The following is a 22,656-nucleotide window of genomic DNA, read 5'->3' as shown; positions in this document are numbered from 1 at the left end:
AGGACCCCTGCTCACTGCGGGTCGGGTCATCTCAGGCGCTGGGGGACCTGCTTGCTCCGTGGTGGCCCTGCTCTCAGAGGACACCCCGAGCCTGGCGTGGCCCAGGCTCCCTTCGTAGTGACGCGTCCCAGATGGAATCTCTCGGCCATGCCCAGAGGTGAAGGGTACCGTCCAGCTGCGTTTGTCACTGCCCGTCTCTGCCTCTCGGGTGGCTGCGTCCTTCTCCGCCTCCGGCTTCTCCTGGCTCTGTGCCCCGTCCTGCCCGGAGCCCCAGCTGGCTGGCATCCAGGGGCCCACCCCCCGTCGTTGGCAGACACCGGACTCTGGTGGCACCTGCCAGTGGCTCCCTCGTCCGCCCCGAGGCCTGTCCTGAACTCGGACGCGCTCCTGCCTCTGGGCCTTTCTCTCTGCCTGGAGTGTTCCCTGGCTCGCTGCCCAGGCCAGCAGCAGGCTCTTCCCGGACGCCCCAGGCTCCTGGCCCTGCGGCCAGTCTGGAGCCCAGCCCTTGCCGCCTGCAGCCCCAGGGCCCTGGGTGCAAGGACGGGAGCGGCCTCTTGTGCGGGGACAGTGGCACGCTCTGTGGAGGACGCACCGGGTCAGCTCGCTGTGTCCTCGGGGCAGGCAGTAGCCTCCACGGGCCCACCTCACAGACCAGCCCTGTGACCTTGTCGAGGTCTAGCGGGGAGCCAGGTGGGGCTGGGTGACTGTCAGGAACACAGCCACATGGCCAACTTGTGCTTGTGACATGGTCAGGGCCGGTCCCCAACTGGGGCCAGGACTCCTAGGCTCGCAGGTTCTGCCTGTGTTGGGTACAGGCCTATCATGGCTGGGCCATGGCGGGCGCAGCCGGGGGCGCTGCCTGTCCATGTCCCCTCCTCTTCCCAGGCGCCTGCCTCTGCCTGCAGAGTCCTCCTGGAGACACGGCCCTTCCCCTGAAGCTGGTCATTCATCTGGGGACGAGGGCGACGCTGGGACAGACTCTGGGGGTCCCTGGGGAAGTTGGACCAAGGTGGCGCCCGGTGCACCTCTGACCTCCTGAACACTCCTCGAGTCTCGTGGAGGTCCCGTGTCCCGGCTCCTGTGCGCACTGGTTCCTCTGCGGGCTCTCATGCGGCTGGAATTGACCTTTGCTCCTGGTCGTGCGGGGATCCCCCTGAGGCTCAGCAGGGCCACCAAGCCCGCCTGTCCCTGCGGGTCTGAGTTTCTCTGATCCCCTGCTCCCACGTGGAGACTCGCTCCCCAGGAACTCTGCGTCTTTTTAATTTCATCATACCACATTTCAGTTACATAAAGAAAACACTCGCGTGTGCACGTGTGTGTGTGTACATGTATGTACACACGTATGTGTGCCGTATAGATTCACTATTGTCATCAGTACTGCCGTGCAGGCGTGGGACCAGGGCCAGCCATGTGCAGAGCAAGCACTCTGCCACTGAGCCACATCCCCAGCCCTGCACGGGTATGTTTCTGCCATTACAAATCAAATCCTGGCTGTCTCCTTGGCAGCCACGACATTTAGGTGGCCTCACAGAGTTAGACCTCGTCGTTATGACTTCGGAAGATCCTTCTAGATCTTTTTCTGTGCACTGACACACGGAACCTGTAGGAGTACCTTCCACATATGTGTGTGTGTGTGTGTGTGTGTGTGTGAACAAATGGTTTCATGTTGTCCAGATCATTCTGAAAATTGCTTTTCTGACTTAGCATTCCATTTCCATGGCTAGAAAACCTAACTACGGTTTTACATGAAGGGCTACCAGTATTCACCCTGGTTTGGGGAGTGGCTCCTCATTTATTCAGCCACTCCCCTCCTGCTGGACACATAGGTTAATTCTGATTTTATTCGAGTGCCTTCTTGGGCATGTCTGGAGTTACCGCTGCTTGGTTATGGGAGCCTGTTACATTTTTAAAGTTTATTGTGCCGTATTTAAAATTGGTCAGCTAAGAGTTTTCCCAGAACCAAATGCCTTCCCGCGGGGGCCCCGTTATTCCTGGAGACCTCGTTAGAGCCAGGGAGAAGCTCTGCCGCCCTGGCCCCGGAGCCTCTCTCCCTCACACTGGGACCTTTCTGTCCTTGCTTAAAGCCCACAGTTCCAGGGGAGTAGGTGGCCTCTGGACTCAAGGCCTCGGTCAGATCCTGGCTCAGCCCCTCCCAACTGTGTGCTTCTGGGGAAGTGACATAACCCTCTGTGGCTTAGAACCCATGCCCCAGAGCTGCCATGGGAGCCAACGCCCATGCAGGCCAGCACTGTGCCAGGCGCATGGCAAAGGCCCAGCAGCTTCCCCTCCCAGTCTCCTCTCCGCACTCCCCAGTCCCCACCATGCTGGGACGGGGCCTGTGCCCCTGCCGGGCGGCCCTGTTGGCTCTGGCCTTTATGACAGCTCCGTCCCATCGTCCACTTGCATCCCAGAGGAGGCCGCTGCCCGGAATGCAGTGGGCGATCAGATTTCTGCCCTGCTTGGCCCTGGCGGGTCTGGACTGAGGCCTACGCGGAGGGAAAGAGGTCATTCTGACCATTTGCTCCAGCGAGGTGGCCAGGAGCCTGGTAACGTAACCCCACACCCTGGGGGATTTACGGGCTCAATGGGGCCCCTGTGGCTGTGGACTTGATCTCCCTTGGCCTGCAGGGTGGGCAGGAGAAGCAAGCGGCCTGGGCCTCTCCCAGAGCCACTGCGGCTGCCCAGGTGCGGTTGCCTTGGCTCAGGGCAGATGCTGCAGCTGGTTATTTACTTAATGCTGCAGAGAAAGACCTTCTGCTCCTCCCCTCACGCCCGGGTTCGGTCAGCTCCTGTCGTCCCGACCAAAATGCTGACAAGAGCAGCCGCGCAGGCAAAGTTCACCCGGGGCTCGCGGTCTCGGAGGCCTCAGTCCACAGACGGCCGGTCCGAGGGGCGAGGCGCGGCACAGCGTCGTGGCAGGAGGGCCCGGGGGGGACCCACCGGGTCAGGACACAGTGCAGGGACAAGGCCACAGGGACGACGCACCCTTCCAGGTCACACGCCTGGTGACCCACCTCCCACAGCCTCACCCGCCTGCCTACATTTACCAGCCGGCTCAAGCTAGGGAGGACCGTCTGGGGTACAGCTCTGCTAATCCCGTCAGCCCCTCTGGACGCACCTGTATTGACACAGGTGCTTTTGGGGGACACCACATTCCCAAACCATCCCCCTGCTCCCCTCAGGCCAGGATGCCTGTGCTATGGCCTACGGAACCCCTCACAGCCCCTGGAGGCAGGCGCCGCCGTGGTCCTTTCCCAGAGCTGGAGTCTGAGGCCCTGGCAGGCAGACAGACCTTCCCTAGGCCACACAGGTAGCCACCAGCAGGGCCGCACAGAAGCCTGGCCATCTGGCTCTCTGTCCACTTGGTTTTCCCAAGGCCACCGATGTGCTGGTCTTGGCTGGAGGAGACCGACTGGGCAGCCCTGCTGGGCCTCTTGCTCTGGGCGCTGGCGGGCAGTCAGCGAGCACAGAGGGCTGGGATTACTTCCTAAGAGGCGAGAAGTGCCCTGCTGGCCGGGGCCCAGCCTCCCCAGCGCCAGCCACAGCCCTCTTGGTAGCCCACGTGGCTGGCAGAGTGGCTGCTTTAGCGGAGGCCAGTCTGCCCTGCTGCAGGAGGACAGGCTGTCGGAGCCTGCCCGTCTGGGGAGAGGGTAGAGCCACCTGGGGATGAGGCAGGAGAGCAGCCACCGTGGGAGCCCGTGCGGGTGGGTGGCAGGCAGCCCGGGCCTGCCTCTGCCCTGAGGGTCTCGTCCACTGCGGCCTGCAGGCCAGCCTCGGCCTGGAGCAGCTGCCAGAGGCCCTGTGCTGGGTCTGGCTTCATAGCAATGCTGGTGTTCACTGAACACTTACTACGTGCCAGGCCAATCCGCACCCTGCGGCACTTCGTGATCCTCAGAACCACCTGATGAGGTAGATGTTGCTACCATTGTTCATCCTAAGGTCATGCAGGATGGAGCAGGGATGCAGAGGGTCTCCGAGCTTGCGTGGGGGCTGCTCCCTCCACTGGGGGAGTCTGCCCCGCGGCAGGTGCTCTGCAAATCTGTTAGTAAAGGGTTGCCCGCGAGGAGCTAGAGTGGGGGACTCTGCGCCAGCGACGCTGGCCCTCTGGACACGGGTTTGGAAGGGAGGGCTCAGCGCCCGGCTATCTGAAGATGCTGGCAGTGGCTGCTGAGGTCCCTCTGGGAGACAGTGCCACTGAACTGCCCTGGGGAGGGGCCTGTGCCGCTCCCAGCTGTCCACACAGGTGCAAGGTCAGGTGCTTTCTGCCTGGGAGTGTGGAGTGTCCCCTGGGCTGGCCGGTCTCGGGCTTCCTGCGGGCGAACTGAGGGAGGCAGGAGCCCTGCAGTGGCTCACATGACTGTACCCTGTGCACACCTCTTCCCGCAGATTTCGTGAGCCCGTCTTTAATGGGGGTGCCCCCTCCACAGGTGCTCATGCCCCTTGCGGATTCCAGAATGGGGGCGGGTGTCTGGGGCAGCATCAGGTGAAGTGGGGGCCCGTTGGTCTCAGGCAGTGACCTACCTCAGCTGCCTCTGCATGCAGGAGCCCCCACTCTCCCCAGGCTTGCTCTCTTTATAAACAGCCCTGCAACAGGACCTCTGCTTAGTTCCAGCCTGGTCGCAGCCATGGGTTCGCTGTGTGGCTTTGAGTGAGTCCTTCCCCGTCTCTGGGCCTTGATGTACCACCCTGTAATAGAGACCGGTCTCTGCTGTTCTGTCCCTCCTGTTTGAATTAGGTCTGAGGACGCAGGCTGACAGTTTCTTGGTGCCTTTTGAAGACACTGGGGTGCTGGGGACCCTCCCCCTCGCCAGTGGGGATATTTGGGCGTGGAGTCAGGAGCCGGGTTCTGGTAGTGATGTGACTGAAGAGCACAGGACAGCATGGGGCTGCAGTTCTACTCCTCCGGTGCCACCTGGAACGCTGAGATGCAGCGGGCAGCAGGGCGTGGGGAACCCTACTCTGAGGCCAGGTTCTGCTGCTTCCTCTGGCTGTGCACTACGGCTCTCAGAGCCTCGGTTTCCTCTCCTGTGAAATGGGTGACTGGAAACTCCTCCCAAGGTCAGGACGAGGAGGCAGCGGGCCTGTGGACCCGGTCCTGGGGCACTCACCGCGTGGCCAGGGCCCGGGGGCGAGCCAGGGAAGGCTCCAGGAGCTTGCCACCAGCCTGGAAGCCGAGTCCAGAAATAGAAGACCCTGGCGACAGAGGCTCCAGATGGCCAGCTGCCCTCGCCAGCCCTGGAGGCCACGCCGAGCCAGCAGTGTGGCTCCCGTCCTCCCGGGACGCCGTCTGCATAAATCACCCGGCAGCTTTCGGGCTAATTTTACCTTCTTGGTTTTCATGAATCATTTCCCATCGGGGGCGTGTGAGCGGGCTGGAAACAGCTCTGCCGGCTGGTGCCGGGTGCCAGCCGCAGCGGAACGCCCGTGCCCAGCCCGCTCCAGCGTTTTCCGCAGGGCCCTCTGCAGGACAGGCCACCCGAAGGCCAGGGAGGCACTGTAGACTGGCTCCTTCCAGCCACGCCCTGTGCCTCGGGTTAGCGTGACTCGGTCCAATGGCTCCACCATGGTGGTCCTGAGGGTCTGTTTCATCCTCGGGCTGGAGGGTTTGGCAGAGAAACCCCGGGTCCCTCTGGCCCAGCCCCAAGAGTTTGCATGAAGGTTCATAGTCACAGAACACCAGGGCCAGTGGGTCCTAATGGAAACCCAAGTCTGATGCACCATTGTACAGATGAGTAAACTGAGGCTCAGAGGGAAAAGGATTTATAAGGTCAGTGCATCGGTAGAAGAGGTCAGACTGATATTCATTTGTTGACGGCCTACTTTTTACTTATGACAACCCAAACTGACTCACATTATCTCCCTTTAATGGAGGAGCAACTGAAGGCACACAGAGGGAAAACTTCCTTGTATTACCATCAGAACTGGTAGAGCTGGGTTTGCACCCAGCAGCCCCCCACCCGATTCCACCCCCCCTCCCGAGCCTGCAATCCCAACCTGCATGCAGAGCTGTATCTTGCTGTGGCCCTCGGGGCTGCCTTTGCTCCTGCCCTCACCACCTCTTCCCTTCCTTCAGGGAGTGGTTTCCAGGGCTGCCACCGAGCCACCCTGGAGCCACCGAGCCACACCTCGGCGGTTCTTCATGCATTGCCCAGTCGGTACCAAGCCTCTGCCAAGTCCTGGGGGCGGGGGAGCCACAGGTGCAGGCAGACTGGGAGGCAGGTGATCCTGAGCAGCGTCTCCAGGACCGCACGCACCTGTGCAGCACTACCGCCTCTGCCACTTGGGTCTCCAGCACCAGGCCCTGCCCGGGCAGGGGGCGCACAGGAATGCCAGGCTCCCAGAGACCTGGAGAGCGAGTGCCTGGCCTGTCTGAGCAGGGCCACCACCCAACAAGTTGTCACCTGGTTTGGTGCCTGTAAAGAGTTGCCATCCCTTCCAGTTTTCCAGAAAAATCAAATATCCACATTTTCACATGAAATCTGTTTCTTCAAAATCGGCAAAAATGAAAATTGAAAAAAGAGATCAGCTGCCAATCTGCCCCTCAACAGGCCCATCTCAAATCGGAGCAAGTTTCCATGGGAAGCCCCACACTCCCTGCCCTGAAGAACTCTTCCTTCCCTTTGCAGCTTGTCACCCACCACACTGGCTCGCAAGTAGTGGCAAGGGTGTAGGCTCTGAGTTGGGCGGTATAGCCTTGTTAAACTCAACCTCTCTGAGCCTCCATTTCCTATCTGAAAAACAAAGTAAACTGTACTTCCTATGTTGTTAAAAGGCAGTTTGACAGAAACTCAGGTCAAGCAGGGTTAGGCAAAAAAAGGAATTTATGGATTCAGCACAAGTCCCGGAGGATCTTGAGAGCTTCAGGCACAGTTGGATCCAGGAGCTCGCACACTGTCAGCAGGATTCAGTCTATCCATCCTACTCTGCTTTCTGCTGTACTGGCCCCCTTCGTAGGCAGGCTGTTATAGGTGGCAAGTGGCCCCATGCCCTGTTCTTTCCACAGTGCCTGAGGTAAAGGGTTTTTTTTCCTTCTCAGTAGATTCCCTAGAACTGTAGTTCATTAATTGAGTAGGCGACCTACCTTTCCCTGCACCAATCCCTATGGCCCGTCTGCAGATACAAGCTCTGACTGATTGGCCTTCAGTCACACTCCGACCCTTAGGATGAAGTGTTTGGACGAGGGGACGTCCCAAGGACAACAGGGGCTTTGGTGCCAGAAGTGACAATGGGTGCTAGCAGACAAATCCAGAGACATTCTACCACGGCTGCCAGCCCCAGGAGAGCAGGGACCTCAGTCACCCGGGGTGCCCAGCACTGAGGCTGGCACTGGTAGTACTGGGACACACTGGAGAGCAAACAACTGTCGTGTTCCACGGTGTGTGGAAGATGCACCTGCAGCCAGCTGTGGCCACAGCCCTGCCCACCTCCCGGCCACGCCCACACCCAAGCCCCGCCCACCACCACCCCTCCAGGCCAGCCCCGCCCACCTCCTTCCTCCAGAACAGAGATGAAGGTCTTCTACCCCCCGAGAGACACCTCCTGGACAGTGTCACCACCCTGCAGAGCCTCCTTCTGAGTTGGGGTTGTCAGCTCGCCAAAGATGCCCCAGAGCTCTGTTCCCAGATGTAACATTTGGCAGTTATAATCATCAGTGACCAAATCACCATGCGTTCACAGGAGACCTCCTCCGACGGCCGCTCGGATTGCCTCCTCCGTGCTCGGGCCCCAGCGTTCATGCTGCTTCTTGTTCTGAGCCTGCAGCCGTAGAAAGGGTCGCAGAGGAGACTGGGTAACAGCACGGGGTAGGCGTTCCGGTTCCGGTTCTGTCCCAATCCCTTCAAGTCAAGGTCAGGATCAGCCGTGTGCATGACCTGTCCATGATACTCGGAAGGGTGCCCTATAAATTCTTGATAAATGATTCTGCGTGTGTGCGTGCACATGCGGAGTCATGGACCAATCCCAGTGTAGGTGCCGAACGTGACAGTTTATCACCTGCAGGGACCATTAGCATGGAAGTGCCAGAGGCCCCATCCCCAGCGCAGTGGGACCCTCAGCGACTGCAGTGGGCGCCGCACCTCTTGTAGCAAGCAGTAAACCAGCCAGTGCGCCTCCCCAGGAATTTAGCTGTTTTGATGTTCTCGTGCAGCCACCTTGACCTCCTAACTGCCCAGATGATTGGCAGCAGAAATGGCTCAGGGGAAGGTGAGGCCTTACAGTTTGACGTGCCCAGTGAGGGTGAGCTGTGCGGCCCAGCACGCTGGCAGACACCCTCTCATCTCATCCCCACACCTGCGTGTGCCTGCCTGTCAGCGGCTCCCTGTCCCTGCTGTGCTTAGGATGGTGTGCACCGTGGCCCCTGCAGCTTGTGACTCAGCATCTTCTCAAGCTTTGATGTGCCTGGAATCCCTAGGCAGACTCTGATTCAGCAGACCTGGGGGGCAGCTCAGGGTTGGGCATTTCCAACACGCCCCCTGCCAGGCCAGTGCTGCAGGTCTGCGGACACACTGAGAAGCAAGGGGTGAGAGCACAGGTTTCCTCCGGCTCCAGTCCCTCCCTGCCCCCTAAGGGCCCAGGTGTGCCGGGAGCCTGGGGTGGCTGAGACTCTACTTCCCCCTCAGCAGTACTGGGTTAGGACCTGGATCACCCAGAGCACACCCAGGCTCCAGCTCCTGCCCGGAGTGGACACGAGATGGCTGGGATGATCCTCGAATGAACCCACGTGTCCAGACCTGGACCAGTTGCCCCCCACCCTCCTCCTTTGTCATCTGCAAATGCAGCTTCCTGGGCCCCTGGCGGCCTCTGCCCAGATGCCCGATGCTCTGCCCACTGCCCCTGGCCCTCTGCAGGCCACACCTCCTGCTCCCAATTCTGAACTGCTCCTGGCTGATCTGGTGCTTAGATTCTGGGGTCAGGTGGACTCAGGGAATTTGGATGTTGGGGTCCCCTCACAGGAACAGTGCGTGGTTGAGAGGAGCCGTCCCCATGGTTGGCATGACAGGGCCAGGGCCAGGGGGCAAGCTGGGACTCGTTTTTAAAACTATTAGTACTAATAAGTATTTCACTATACGGAAAAGATAGAAGAAGTCATCAATTTCCACACACCTGTCACCCATCCTCAATAATTAATAGGCATCACTAGTAGGTTTTTAAAGTCGGAAGTGCCCGATGCGAAGTCGCCCTCCTTTCCTGGCCCTCCCTCCATCCCGGAGCAGCGAATGTTACCACCTAGCGCTGCGTGGATCATACATGAGTACCTATGATGTGTATGTCTTTTTTCTTCTTCTTTTGGGTGTGTAGTGCTGGGGACAGAACCCAGGGCCACATGCTGGCTAGACCAAGCACTGTACCACCACTCCACACCCCCGCCGTGTCCTGCAGCCAGGATGTGTTGATTTTATATTCCACACAGAGCTTACTTGCTCTGTGCCAGACACAGTTCAAAGTATATTACAAATATCTCATTTATTTCTCATAACCTGACCTTCCCTATAGGTGCTACTACTGCCCCCAGGCACAGAGAGGCCAAACAACTCCCCAGCATCACACAGATGGCAAAATGGTACAGCTGGAACTCAGACCCAGGCAGCCCAGCTCCAGAACCCTTGCTCTTAAACACCAGGGTCTGCTGCCTCTCAAATTAGGCATCCGGTCCTGACTTCGATCACACCGCTAGCCTAATCCATGTGACAACCATGCTTGGTGTGTCTGCTTCGTACCAGGCACTGCTCTGGTCACAGGGGACACTGTGGTGAAGAAAGTGCCTCGCCGCCTTCCTGGAGTTGACATCCTCACTGGGGACGGAGGCAGCTAATCATATAAATAAACGCTGCGTAAGACCATGGGGATGTGCATTCTGGAAAGAGAGCATTCCGGGTGGAGGGTGCCGCGGGCCAAGGCTCATGCTGGAGATGGGGCCGCAGCCCCCGTGGCTGGAGGGACTGGTGCAGGGTGGGCGCAGAAAGAGGAGGGCCCAGCCGTGGAGACACCTCCAGCTGGCACTGTGCGCCAGAGACTTGACATCTGCAGCAGGGGAGGGTGCACCGTGGGGGTTTGGAGCAGGTGGTGGGCGCTTGATCTGTCTTATGCTGTAACAGGTTCAGGCTCAACCTGATGTGGGGGCAAGCAGTGGACAGTGGAGTAGCCAGTCGCCCTGGGGCAAGGGAGAGGCCCCGCAGCTGGGGCCAGGGTGGAGGTGTGGAGGAGGGGCTTGAGTCTGTTCCCTGGCTTCCTTCTTTGTCACAGCGGCCTTTAAAAACCCACACCACAATGGCCGCATCTACTGCTTTCCCTCCTGCCGTACCAGTCGAGGTTGCAATGACCACTCTTACACGGATGCTGCAGAGAAAGTTCTAGAAGCAGAATGGTGGGATTGCCAGTTATGAGCAGTTGGTAACAAGCCCCACTGGCACACTGCTCTCCCTGGAGGTGGCAGGTTACACTGGCATCAGAGGCGGGTGGCCGGTCTGAATGCTGCAGCCACACCCAGCTGCCCCTCGGAGGCCAAGGTACCACGAAGCTGACCTTTGTCGGGTCAGTGCTGGGGCCAGCTAGAGTGGGCCCGGGAGATGAGCTCACAGCTCGGCAGGGCTGGGCACCTTGGCTTGCGGCTGCAGTAACTGAAGGCCCTGTCCAGCCCTGGTTCTGGGGTGTGCGGAACGAGGACATCTCCAGAAGCCCAGTGGCCGGGCGGCTTGAGGACGGTGATCTGCTGCCCCTGCAGCCACGTGGGTCAGTCTGGTCTCAGCGACACTCCCAGAACCAGCCAATCGCTGAGCCTCGGTCCCGACGTGTCCAGCAATTCAGCTCCGTCCTGACGTGGACCCACCAGGGTTGGCACAGACCCGCAGGTTGAGGGCGCAATGGCACAAGTGTCCCCTCCCCGGATGCTGGTTGCACATCCTGGGTCCCTGGTCCTCTATACACAGGGAGGTTCCCACAGCCCTCCTCCCTGGGACGACCCACAGACGGCGGCAACGCTTTACGCAGTCTTCTCGGCATATGTGAAGGACACAGCCGGGAGTGACCCACGGAGCAGGGCCAGGCTGGGTGTGGGCACTGCCTTCCAGCACCTCCCGCACCCCCGTGCGGGCCTCTGAAGCCAGCCTGGGAGTTCTTATGGAGCCTCGTCTCCAGCCTCCTCCTCTCCCCAGAGGTCGGTGGGTGGGGCTGAAATTTTGTGCCTTTAAGTCATTTGGTCTTCCTGGTGACCAGTCCCATCCTGGAGCTCTCTGGAGCCTCCGGGCTCAGTCACCTCATGGGCATAAACTCAGGTGTGCTCCGAGAGGCTCCTCTGAGCAATGCGCCCCCACAGCGAGCTAAACTCCAAGGGTTTGGAGCCCTGTGCCCAGAAGCGGCGATGAAGACCAAATGTTTCCTTCCAGGGCCCTGCTCCGACGCCTCGCCTCATCGGAAAGGTTTCTGCGGCCGAGGTCCTCTGTGGGATTAGCCGCTGTGTGTTCTCTGGGTTGAGTCGTGATATGGAAGCCTTACCCTCCCTCTGGGTCCAGGCAGGTCCCGTGTCTGACCTTGGCAGGGAATGCCTTGCGCTGACGGGTTAAGGCCAGGTTCCTGATCCAGCCCCTGGAGAGGGAGACTGGTTTATTCTGAGCCTCCTCCTGAGCTGGTGGGGCCTGGCTTCTCCTGAACCGCGGGCCATCCTGTGGGGAGTGGGGCAGAACAGGGAATGAATGCCCGGGAAGCCACCAGCAGGGTCCACGGGAAAAAAGGTGCCACCCTGGACAGCCTTCAAGCTCACAAACCTCGACGTGGCGTCCTCTGGCCCCCCCTCTCTGGGTCTTGTGGACTTTGGAGTCCACAGCTGGCTTGTCAGGAGTCCTGCAGGAGGACCAGCCCGAGACACTGTTCCACGGCCCTGGCCAGCGGCACTGCTGAGGCTCCGTGGAGCCCCTGCGGAGGAAAGCCTGGACCCAGCTGCCACCACCCTGGGCTGGACCCCAGTTCCTTCAGCAAAGTCAGGGCTGGACATGGGTGCTCCTGCCTTAGGGCTCTCGCACAGGGTCTTGTATGTTTATCAACATAAGGACGAGCAGGACAGTGCCCATCTGTAAGAGCAGGGCCCAGGAGACTCAAACCTGGCACAGCCCTGGGACCAGCACTGGATGGAGAATAGAACAAGGCTGCACCCTCGGACCCTCTTTCCTGCCCCTTTCCGGTTAGTCCCACGGATAATCCTGAACGTGATCTCTGACACCAGGATTGTGCCTGATTGTTTCATTTTTTAACTGTATGTAAACCGAATCATGCACCTGTCCTCCGTGGGGTCTTGCTTCTTTTCTGGTATGACGACTCGGCCACGTGACACACGTCGCCCCGTTTGGTTCATTCCCGTTCCGACATAGTGTTCTGCCCGCCCAGCCGTTTTTCAAACATGAAGGAGCTGATGACTGTCGTGCAGTGCCTTGGAATCACGCAGGACACGCACAATCTCTGCTTTGGTTTGGGATGACAGCAGCTCACCAGGGTGTTGACCCTGATAATCACGTGACCTGTGTGTTCCCAGAAGGGCGACCCAGCGGGGGAACCCACCGTGGCCTAACGCCTGCCGTCCTGGGAGTAGGCAAAATCTCCAGGCAGAATGACAAAGAAAACTAAAAGCAGGGGGGCTTCGTGGTAGAAGCGTCGGCCTCGGTGCTCCCGGGGGCATCGCGACTCGCCGCCCCTCCCGTCTCTGATCCGGGTCCCTCCTCCCCAGCCGGTTGGAGCTCAGCATCTGGTGACCAGTGGGGAAAGGTGGAAGGACCTTTCAAATGATTTTCTCAGCAGTTTCTGGCTGAGGTGTGCAAAGAGCTCCGAAGATTTCTCTTTTCAGGGCTGCTAATGAAACCCAGGGCCCCACGCGCGAGGCAAGCGCTCTGCCACTGAGCTGCACCCAGTAATTTTAGGTGACACTTTTCCCTTATAAGCAAAAGAAGTCAGAAACACAGAACCCCCACCCCAAACTAACCACAAAGTCCCCAAATATATCCTCCCAGACCTGTGCATGCAAATCCACGTCATTATGTATAGATTTAAATGGGACTAAATAGTTTTCCATAGCTTTCACTTTTAGAAAATAGATCCATTTTTTTCCCCCGTACTGGGGATCCAACCCAGGGACGCTTAACCAGTGAGCCACATCCCCAGCCCATATATATACATATAATTTTTATTTTGAGACAGGGTCTGACTGAGTGGCTGAGGTTGGTTTTGAACTTGCAATCCTCCTCTGCCTCAGCCTCCTGAGCCGCTGGGTAGGCTTTAGTTTTATTTTAATATTTGGGGGGGGGGGGTGTAATGGGGATTGAACTCAGGGGCACTTGGCCACTGAGCCACATCCCCAGCCCTGATTTGTGTTTTATTGAGTTGCTTAGTGTCTCACTTCTGCTGAGGCTGGCTTTGAACTGGAGATCCTCCTGCCTCAGCCTCCTGAGCTGCTGGGTAGACTACTTTTTTTAGAGTCCTTTTAGACTCCCAGCTAGTGAAGTTCCTCTGCATCCTGCCCAGGAGTGGGGCACAAACTTGTTACAATTGATCAACCTTCAGTGACACATTGTTACAACTGAAGTCCATTGTTCACATCAGGTCTCAGCATTAGAAGGGAAGTTCCAAGGCTTTGGACTAGTGCATGGTGACATATGTCCACTGCCCTGGCATCTCACAGAGCAGTTTCATTCTCCTCCAAATCCTCTGTCCTCCTTTTTGTCCCTCCTGGCCCCGCAGATCTTCCTGTTGTCTCCTTAGTGTGGCTTTCCCCAGAGCATCACATAGTTGCAGTGGGACAATATGTAGCCTTCCAGGATCAGTTTCTTCCACTCAGTCATAAGCTCCGTTTCCGTTTCCGTTTAATGATCCGTTTATGATTCTGCCCGCACCGTGGTCATTTGGAGCATTGTGAATCGCTGTCTGATATTCCATTGTATGCAATGTGTCAACCTCTCTCCCGTTTGGGGGTTTTAAATTGTTTCCATGTTTTTGCTGCTATCAGTAACACGGGGGAAGACAGCTGTGCAGGTAAATCTTCCACCACAGCTGCGCTGCATCCTCGGGACAAATTCTTGGATGTGTGATCGTCCCTGGCTTTGGACGTGAGTTGCCAAGCGGCCCTCCAGAAACCATGTGCCAGATTCCAAGCACCACGTAGGGTCTGAAGGAGTGGCCAGGAGGAGCTTCCCCACCCTCCTGCCAACTTGGAGGTTGGCATTGAGATTTTAAACTTTTGCCGATTCAATAGAGAAGACAGGATGCTTACTTAATTTACATTTATTTGAGTATTAGTAAGTTTCTTGGTTTTCTATAAAACATATTGAGAGCTTGTCTCTTTTTGCAATGCTTGTTCATATTTTTCATTGTTTGTTTCTATTAGGGTGGGCATTGTATAGTATAAAATGGTAAAAAGTGTTTGGGTTTTTTGTTTGTTTGTTTGTTTGGTACCAGGGATTGAACCCAGGAATGCTTAACCCCTGAGCCACATCCCCTGCCCTTTTCATATTTATTTTGAGTCAGGGTCTTGCTAAGTTACTTAGGACCTCACCAAGTTGCTGAGGCTGGCTTTGAATTTTAGATCCTCCTGTCTCAGCCTCCCGAACTGCAGTACCATCACACCCAGCTGATAAAAAGCGTGTATCTATTGGGGTAATAAGTGCTTGTGAAGATCCTATTTTTTTCTCTCTCCCTTTCTTTTTTTATATGGGCCTCCATATAAAACTGGGCCTCCTCTATACTAGGCAAGTTCTTTACCACTGAGCTACATCCCCCCTCCCCCCACCAGCCTGGCCCTATCTTTTTAAATCAACAAATTTTCACCAACAACACCCAATATCTATTATACTTTTAAATACTGATAAAATGAACGATGATCATAACAAGTATCTATAGAGTGCTTCTTATAGGTCAGGCATGATACTGTAGAATGCAACCCTAGGCAAGGGGAAACTCAGGTAGGAGCGTTCCTTAATTTTCACCTGCTTGTGCGTGGCGCGATAGTGTGAATTGGTTGACAAAATTAGTGACCTGGGGCTTCCGTGAATTCAATAGCATTTTTGGATAAATTTATCTTTTGCATATCACAAAGGTATCGACATGCATTGCAAATCTGGCTTACATCTAAGTTCAGGGCATATAATTTATTCTCTCTACAGGCAGTGCTTGCTGGGTCTGCAAATTCAACCACTCCCTTTAATAATCCCAAGCCCTCCCCACCCACAGCCATGGCTTATGGTTAAGAACTATGAGTTGGATCCTTAATTTTCAGGAAGGGGAAACTCAGGCTTAAAGCCAGGCTGGAACCTTTGCAGGTGGTTTACGTCACAAACAGGACCGAGACCCAGGCTCAGGGACCCAGCCCAGGTCTGCGGGGACGTGGGCCAACCCCCTATCTTTAGGTCCTGTTGGCATTAGAATGATGGTAAAGGATGCTGTGGTGGGTACCAGGGCAGACGCTCCAGATTCCCATGGCGCTCAGCTCCAGGGGGACCAAGAGGGCAGAGACTTAGGGCCCCTGTGCACCGGAGCTGGGCATCCCGGGATCCTGGCACCCTGCCAAGGGTGAAAAGCGAGCTGCAGCTCCAGGGCTGCTTCTGTCCCCTCCTCTGGGGTTTGCATCTCATTGCTGGGCTTGCAACAAGCTTAATCTCTGCGTGTGCAGACTCCGAGGAGCCAGCTGGGAGGGAGCACTGCCAGCAGCCTGCTCTCCTGCAGGAGGCTGCCCACCGCCCCTCCCCCAAGCCCTTGCTGGGCAAGTGGGGCCAGAGCCGTCTGCAGAAAAGGCTGCCGATGCTCACCTGGCCCAGGTTGCACGGTGCCTGACCTGTGTTCTCTCTCGCCCCAAGTGGAAGGGCATTCGGTCACCACATCCTGACCCTCCCTTCCCTGGCTCTCCAGCCCTCCATGCAGACACAGGAGTCTACCCCTATTTGAAGTCAGAGCTGTCTGAGCCTGTGATGCACTTCAGAGTTGTGCACATCAGTCATAAAAGTGAGGGTTGGTCCTTGCACCCCAGGCATTGGATTCTTCCAAGAAGGGAGAGAATTTAATTGTGCATACAGTCAATAAATAAGTGTCAAATAATGAGAATGCTATAACTCATCCTATTTCCCTTTTTGCTTTGGCTGCAGGAGGCCCAGAACTAAATGGAAAGTTCAATACTTCTCTTGCAACAGATTCTTGGTATAATTGGTTCCATTCTTTCTCTGTGAGGCCTCTGACACCCTAGGGTTGTTTCTTTTAAAAAGAATTTATATAGGTGCTTAATTATGCATAATAGTGAGATTCATTTTGCCATATTCGTACATGCACGTAACATAATTTGATCACTTTCATTCCCCAGTGCCTTCCCTTTCTTTCCCCTAGTGCTCTCTAGCTGTTTCTTAACTGTCCCAATTAGTACAGGTCAAGCATCCCTAACTCCAAAATTCCAAATCCAAAATGCTTCACATCCAGAAACTGCTGAGCACAGACCCTAAGGACCCAACTCCCACATTTTGGAGCATTTGGGATTTTTACTTTCGGGCTGCTCAACCCGCACAGGCTGTGCAACTATTCCAAACTCCAGAGAAGTCCCCAATCTGAAACTTCTGGTCTGAAGTGCTCTGGATGAGGGATGCTCAACCTGCATGTGCTTCTGTTACAAAATAGGGCACATGGGTCCCCAAAGTAAGGCGTGCTCCTCTCCTCGTTCCAGGGAAGTTGGTGTGGTGATGACCAAGACCCCCAGGTCTCTGCTTGGAGACAGACAAATACTTCATCTTCTCCTCCCTGTCACCACCTTGCCTCTGGGCAGCCATGGTGAAATCAACATTCCCCAGAAACTGCAGCCCTGGGCTCTGCCTAAGTGCTCCCCCGGCTTTTATCTCATTGACTTAACCTGGCAGGTGTCAGTATTTCCATTCAGCACTGCTGACTCCAAGGCCGGGAATCACAGTGACGTGTCACCTCCTCATGCATCACAGCAGCCTATGAGAACCAGCCTCTGGCCTGGCAAGCACGTTGTGTAGGAGAGGGCGCAGGGCGAAGAGGACGCAAAGCCATAACCAGCTGGTCTGGGTGGCATGCAACTGTACGCCTGCAATCCCAGCCCCTTGGGAGGCTGAAGTAGGAGGATCAAAATGTTCAAGGCTGGTCTTGGAAAATTAGCATGAACCTGTCTCAGAAAGGAAAGGAAAAAAACAAAGTCAGGAGTGGTAAAGTGGGAGGGCATCCCTGGTTCCATCCCCTGTACCAGCCCTCACTACCCACCTTCCTTCCTTCCAAGCTCTCTCGGAGGTGGAGTTAAGAGTGTCTACTGCGCCCGTGGGACACATTGGAAAGGGACAGTCTCACAACATAGGTCATTTGATCATTAATTCATTTGGCAAATAGTAATTAAGAGAAAGGCTCTGTGCTGGGCAAGGCACTTGGGTGCACGTTAAGGAAGGCCTTCATGGTGGCCGCTTGGTCCTGCAGGCATGTGGCCCAAGAGTGAGGGCTTCGTGCCACGGGCCCCCATGCCTGCGGCCCTTTTCCCAGCCTCCCCTGGGCCCGGGCACTGGAACAGGTGCTGAGAAGCCCGTGGTGACTGTCCTGGGAGCTTCATCTATTATGGGACATATGTGAATCAAATAGTGTGCTGGCAAAGGACCTTTATAAATGTGACAAGTGCCATGAAGCGTGGCTTGGGGCCAGTGGAGGGTGTTACTAGGGCAGGGGCCAGGAAGGGCTGAAGGATGGGCGACGACCCAGGCGTGAAGGTGGGGCTGGGGGGGGGCACAGGGCCAGGGCAGGAGACCCCTGCACTCCAGTCCTGAGCAGCAGGTTCTAAAAAAGTGCCCGGGTTTGCAGGTGACTGACTTACAAATGAATCCCACCCAGTGGAGAGATTCCTCTGAGTGAGGTTGCTCATCGCCATCTTCCTGCCTTTCTGCAATGGGATATGCAGACTGTGCCACCCCACAACCGGCCTCTGTCCCTGTCATACGGCCACTTCTGTGATGGAATCTCCTATTAGCCACATTTTCCAACAGAAGAAATGGGAATGTGAAGTTAGGTGACTTACGGTCTTAATCGGCTCGAGCTGCCACAGCACAATGTCACAGACCGGCTTACACAACACACGTTCACTTCACAGTTCTGGGAAGTCCAAAGTCAAGGGCCAGGCTACTCAGTCCAGGTGATGCTCTCCATCCAGCAGAGGGCCAGCTTCCGGTCTCACACCTCGGCGACAGCAGCGGACCTCTTTCTCCTATAAGGCATCTGACCCTCAAGACCTCGGCTCATCCTGGTGCCCGCCTCACAGCGCCAGTTCCAAATACAGTCCCAATGGGGCTTAGGGTTTCACCGTGGGAACTGGGGGCGGCTCTTCCCGCCGTGGGGCTGGGACTCGAACATTCCTCTAACAGGCCCAGGGCCCAGCGCCCTCAGTGGGACCGGGCTCAGCCTGTTCCTCTCCAGGCCCAGGTTGCTAATTGCTGGGCCCCACTGCCTCCTGATGTCATGAGTGCGAGTATTGCCCCCCCAGTGGGACCGCTCCTGAGACGGGAACCGGTTTCTGTTGGTGATCCTTTACAAATCCAAGGGCCTTGCCCCACATTTCGGCCTGGCCATGGGCTGGACCATGGGCCAGAGGCTGGGTCGAGGACATGGCCTAGAGACAGCCAGGCCTGGAGCATGACCACTCAGTGAGGGGCATTCCTCTTTCCCTCGCTGCGCCCGGGGCCTCCAGGGCAGGCTCCTGCAGCAAGGGTCTGCGCGACCTTGGGCAAGTCACTAGACATCTTGCCGACCAGGTTTCTGCCCCGCTGATCCGCAGTCCTGTCCTTTCACGGTCCCGGAGATCTCTGGGCTGTGGTCGGCCAGGCGCCGGGCTCCCACCCTGGGCGGCGCAGGTGGGAAAGGCAGCGCCCGCGGTGTCGCGGCGGCCCGGCCGAGCGGGCGCAGAAACTGCAGGGCGCCTTTCGGGTCCCTGCGCCCTCGCCCGTCCTCCCGGGCACTGCCACCCCCGAGACGCCCGCCTGCGCCCCGGCGCCCAGGCCCGAGTGGGGCGCAGGCCGGGAGGCGCCGGCACCCTCCCGCAGCCCTCGGCTCGCCAACGCCGCTCCCCGCCGCCCCCCTGCCGGCCGCCAGCCAACTGCGTGCCCCCGGGGCCGGCAAGAAGCCACATGCCCCCGCAAGGAATGCCGGGCGCCGGGCGGCGGGGGGCGGCGCTGGGCAGGGCCGGGCCGGGCCGGGCGGGCCGGGAGCGCCCCGCCGGGAAGGCCGGGAGCCGGAGCGCCTGCCCGCGCCGCCCGCCGCCCGCCGCGCGCCCACTCGGGCCCGCCGCTCGCGCGGGGCCGCAGCCGCGGGCCGGGGGTCGGTGCCCGGCTGGGGGCGGGGCGGCCCGGCGGCCCAGGTCCCCTCCGCGCGCCCCCGGCCCGGCTCGGAGGAGGGCCAGGCCAGCGGCTCCCCACACCCCTCCCCGCGCCGCGGCTTTGGGGCCCCGGTGGGGAGCAGGGGCTGATTAGCCGAGGAGCAGGGGTGTGGCCAGCGGGGCCCCGGGTAGTGAGTCACACCCGCCGCTCGCCCAGTCCCGGGCCCCAGCGCGGCCCCAGCCCGAGCGGCGCGCTGTCCCGCCCGAAGAGTGTCCCCGGGCTTGGCATGAGGACCCCGGGGTGCCCAGGGACCGGCTGAAGCCCGGCGGCGGTGCAGGGCGGTAAGCCGCGGACGGGGACGCTCTGGGGGTGGGGCCTGGACCGGCTCGGCCTGGCCGGCCCTCCTGTACCTGCTGGAGCTGGCACGGGGGCCTGGCCGGGCTCCCTGGCAGCCCCTCAGTCGGGCTGCGCCGCCAGGCACTGAGGGCCCATTTCATCAGCCCACCCCCTTGGCCACAGTTGGACTTGAGTTGTTCCTCCCTGAGTCCCTGTGCAGAGTTGTCCCCAAGCTCATGTGGGTTCCTCACGCCCTTTACCCGTTGGTCTTGGGGTCCAGGCTGTGCTTCCCAGCCCTGCCGCCTTGCCTCAGCTGCCCCTGGTCCCTGACCCCATGGGGCTGGTGGCTCCAGTCCTCCCCAGGACCAGCCCAGGATAGAAATGGCATTTCCTCTTGGCCAGGCGACAGCTGTTTTTGTTGTCTGTGTTCTCAGGCGCTTCCTCTGGGGATGGCAGGGAGGGTGACCAGACTCCGAGGGACCCCTGCTTGCCCTCTCCTCCACTCACCCTGCTTCCCCTGTCTCTTTGATCCTCTTCCTGTGCTGCTCCTGCCTCCTGCGTCCCAGGACAGAATGACTGAGAACATGAAGGAGTGCTTGGCCCAGACCAAGGCAGCCGTGGGGGACATGGTGACAGTGGTGAAGACAGAGGTCTGCTCGCCGCTCCGCGACCAGGAGTATGGCCAGCCCTGGTGAGGCCCATATGGGGAGCAGGGGGAGGGGCTGGACGAGTCTGGGTGGGGAGCCGGTAAGCCATTCTCTGCCCGCCCTCCTTAACCCTGCTTGGGGTAGCTCCCAGGGCCAGAGGTGGGTGCAGGCTCGAGAACTTGAGCTATGGCCCAGGAATGGCAGCCCACCTGGGGCTTCTCTGCCCACCTGTGTCCGCTCAGCCTCCTGGCCGGGTCCCCAGCCTCTCTCCCCACCAGGCTCTGATGGCTACTTTGCTTTCTTTGCCAACCCTTGTCCTGGGCAGCTCTAGGAGACCAGAGCCTTCAGCCATGGAAGTTGAGCCCAAGAAACCCAAGGGGAAGCGTGACCTCACCATGCCCACGAGCTTCCAGCAAGTTGACTTCTGGTGTAAGTGGAGCTGCCACTCTGGCTGCACCGCCCTCCGCCCCACCCCCTCCTGGGCTGGGGATTGGCAGCAGGGTGCTCAGCTAGGATGGGCCGGCGCAGGTCTGTGCCCCGCTGGTCCTCATCAGTAGCCACAGAGGTGGCTCTCATTGGCCATCTTCCAGGTGAGGACACCAAGGCTCTGTGAGAGCCAAGTACCCAGTGCCGGGTTCCACGACCCTCGGATGGACAGTCGCAGTTGAGCCCGGACCCATCAGGCTCCAAAGCCATGTTCTCCTCTCCTTTTGCAAAGTTGAGACAAAGGGAACTAGTGGCGTCCTTGAGCGGTGGCTTGGTCTCTGAGGCCTCGGGGAGGGTAGCCGGGCATGGCTTCGGTTGATCCTGCTGATGACCCAGGGGCCTGAGGCTGGCTGACAGAGCCAGGGAGTCATGTGCAGCGTGCTCTCTGCTGCCTGCGCCGTTCAGGGGTGGCCTCCTCTCGGCCCTCTGCCTCCGCCCTAGGGGTCCCAGCTCCTCACGACAACGGAGACCCTCCCATTCTTTCTGTCCCTGCAGTCTGCGAGTCCTGCCAGGAGTACTTTGTGGACGAGTGCCCGAACCACGGTCCCCCTGTATTTGTGTCCGACACACCGGTGCCCGTGGGCATCCCAGACCGGGCTGCCCTCACCATCCCACAGGGCATGGAGGTGGTCAAGGAAGCCAGCGGAGAGAGTGATGTGCGGTGTATAAGCGAGGTCATACCCAAGGGCCACATCTTTGGCCCCTATGAGGGACAGATCTCCACCCAGGACAAATCAGCTGGCTTCTTCTCGTGGCTGGTGAGTGTGCCCTGGGCAGTTCCATGGGACAGGGAAGGAAACCAGCAGGGGGAGCCATATGCTGGCCCAGGGCCTTTCTGCAGGTGCCTCTGGACATGTGGATGATGGCTGTCCCTGTCCCCAGCAAGGCTGTTCCTTGCTGTCCACCTGGCAGTCATAAGCAGAGCAGGAAGTTGCCATCAGAGCCGAGGGCAGCGTTCTCAGTCCACACCTGTGTGCCTGTCAGGCCACCGGATGGCATTTACACAGGGCTCAGCACCCCTCGTCCACATGGAGCTGCGGACAGTGGGGATACAGAACAGGACATCCCTCCTGGAAGGCAGTCACGGGTCGTGCAAGGCCAGGGCTGGAGAAGCCTCCTGTGAGACAGCCGGGTCCCCACCCCAGGGAGCAGGACACTTGGGAGGGTCCACTGAGCCAGGGTGTGATGTGTGACCACCAAGACCAGAGAGGGGAAGCAGGATGCTCCGGAACAGCACAGAGGGTCACTCCTGTCCACGGCGCCCTAGGCCTTGGGGCCTGGCGCCCAGTCCCTAGGTCAGCCAGCTTTGCCATTTACTATCCAATGTGACCTTGGAGGAGTCATTTACTTCTCTGAGCCTGTTTCGTAATCTGAGGTTAATAATAGTCACGGGCCAAGATGAAGCCAGTCTGTTGTGCGCGCGGGTTAGTTTATGCCTGCCTTGGTGACATGCAAGGATCAGCTATGGTTACCGTTGTTTGTGACCCAGTTGCGGGCTGGGGGAGATGTTTCCTTTAGCCTAGAACTTGAGGAATGAGTGGCAGTTAGTCTTGAAGGGGGTAGGAAATGTGGCGTGCGAACAGCGATGCTGAGGGAGGAAGCAGGAGCAGGCTGTGGTGGCCGCAGCGGCCCTCGCCCCCGAGTGGCAGAGCCGGCAGGCAGGAGGCAGGCTGGCCCTGTGCTCCTGAGCAGGAGTGCGTCCTCCATGCTGAGGGCCAGCAGAGCCAGGACCTGCGCAGGCGACCGCGTGGGAACTCCAGGCTCCAGCTAGGAGGTTGGGGACGTAGGACAAATAACCGGCCCCGTCAGCACAGGTGCTAGAGGGGGTGTATCTGAGAGAGGTTAGGAGGGGCAACCCCTGGAACATG

At 58.5% G+C, this 22,656-nt stretch overlaps 1 protein-coding gene and 1 long non-coding RNA gene across 7 annotated transcripts in view; one reads left to right on the top strand and one right to left on the bottom strand.

Annotated features, from left to right (window-relative positions):
* The window catches only part of PRDM11 (PR/SET domain 11), a 70,636-nt gene that overhangs the window by 10,589 nt on the left and 37,391 nt on the right, over window positions 1–22,656 (top strand). For 2 of the 6 annotated variants that reach the window (XM_079103020.1, XM_079103017.1), the window contains exons 1-4: window positions 19,201–19,660; window positions 20,222–20,346; window positions 20,628–20,731; window positions 21,284–21,546. In XM_079103020.1, the coding sequence (XP_078959146.1) occupies window positions 20,228–20,346; window positions 20,628–20,731; window positions 21,284–21,546 (486 nt within the window). In that variant the 5' untranslated portion in view covers window positions 19,201–19,660; window positions 20,222–20,227. Of the gene's footprint in view, window positions 1–19,200; window positions 19,661–20,221; window positions 20,347–20,627; window positions 20,732–21,283; window positions 21,547–22,656 lie in introns of those variants that run through there. The other 4 variants (XM_079103018.1, XM_079103022.1, XM_079103021.1 and 1 more) reach the window with 4 other exon arrangements.
* Window positions 14,488–20,211, bottom strand: LOC306639462. Its single transcript, XR_013757658.1, has 2 exons — window positions 19,916–20,211; window positions 14,488–17,569 (listed from the first exon to the last, which is right to left on the bottom strand). It is a non-coding gene; the product is annotated as an uncharacterized lncRNA (long non-coding RNA).

The sequence above is a fragment of the Sciurus vulgaris genome (genome assembly GCF_902686455.1).
Source record: "Sciurus vulgaris genome assembly, chromosome: 11".
Taxonomy (NCBI): Eukaryota; Metazoa; Chordata; class Mammalia; order Rodentia; family Sciuridae; genus Sciurus; species Sciurus vulgaris.
Note: the sequence above shows the minus strand (reverse complement) of the source record. Positions and strands in the feature narration are given on the sequence as shown.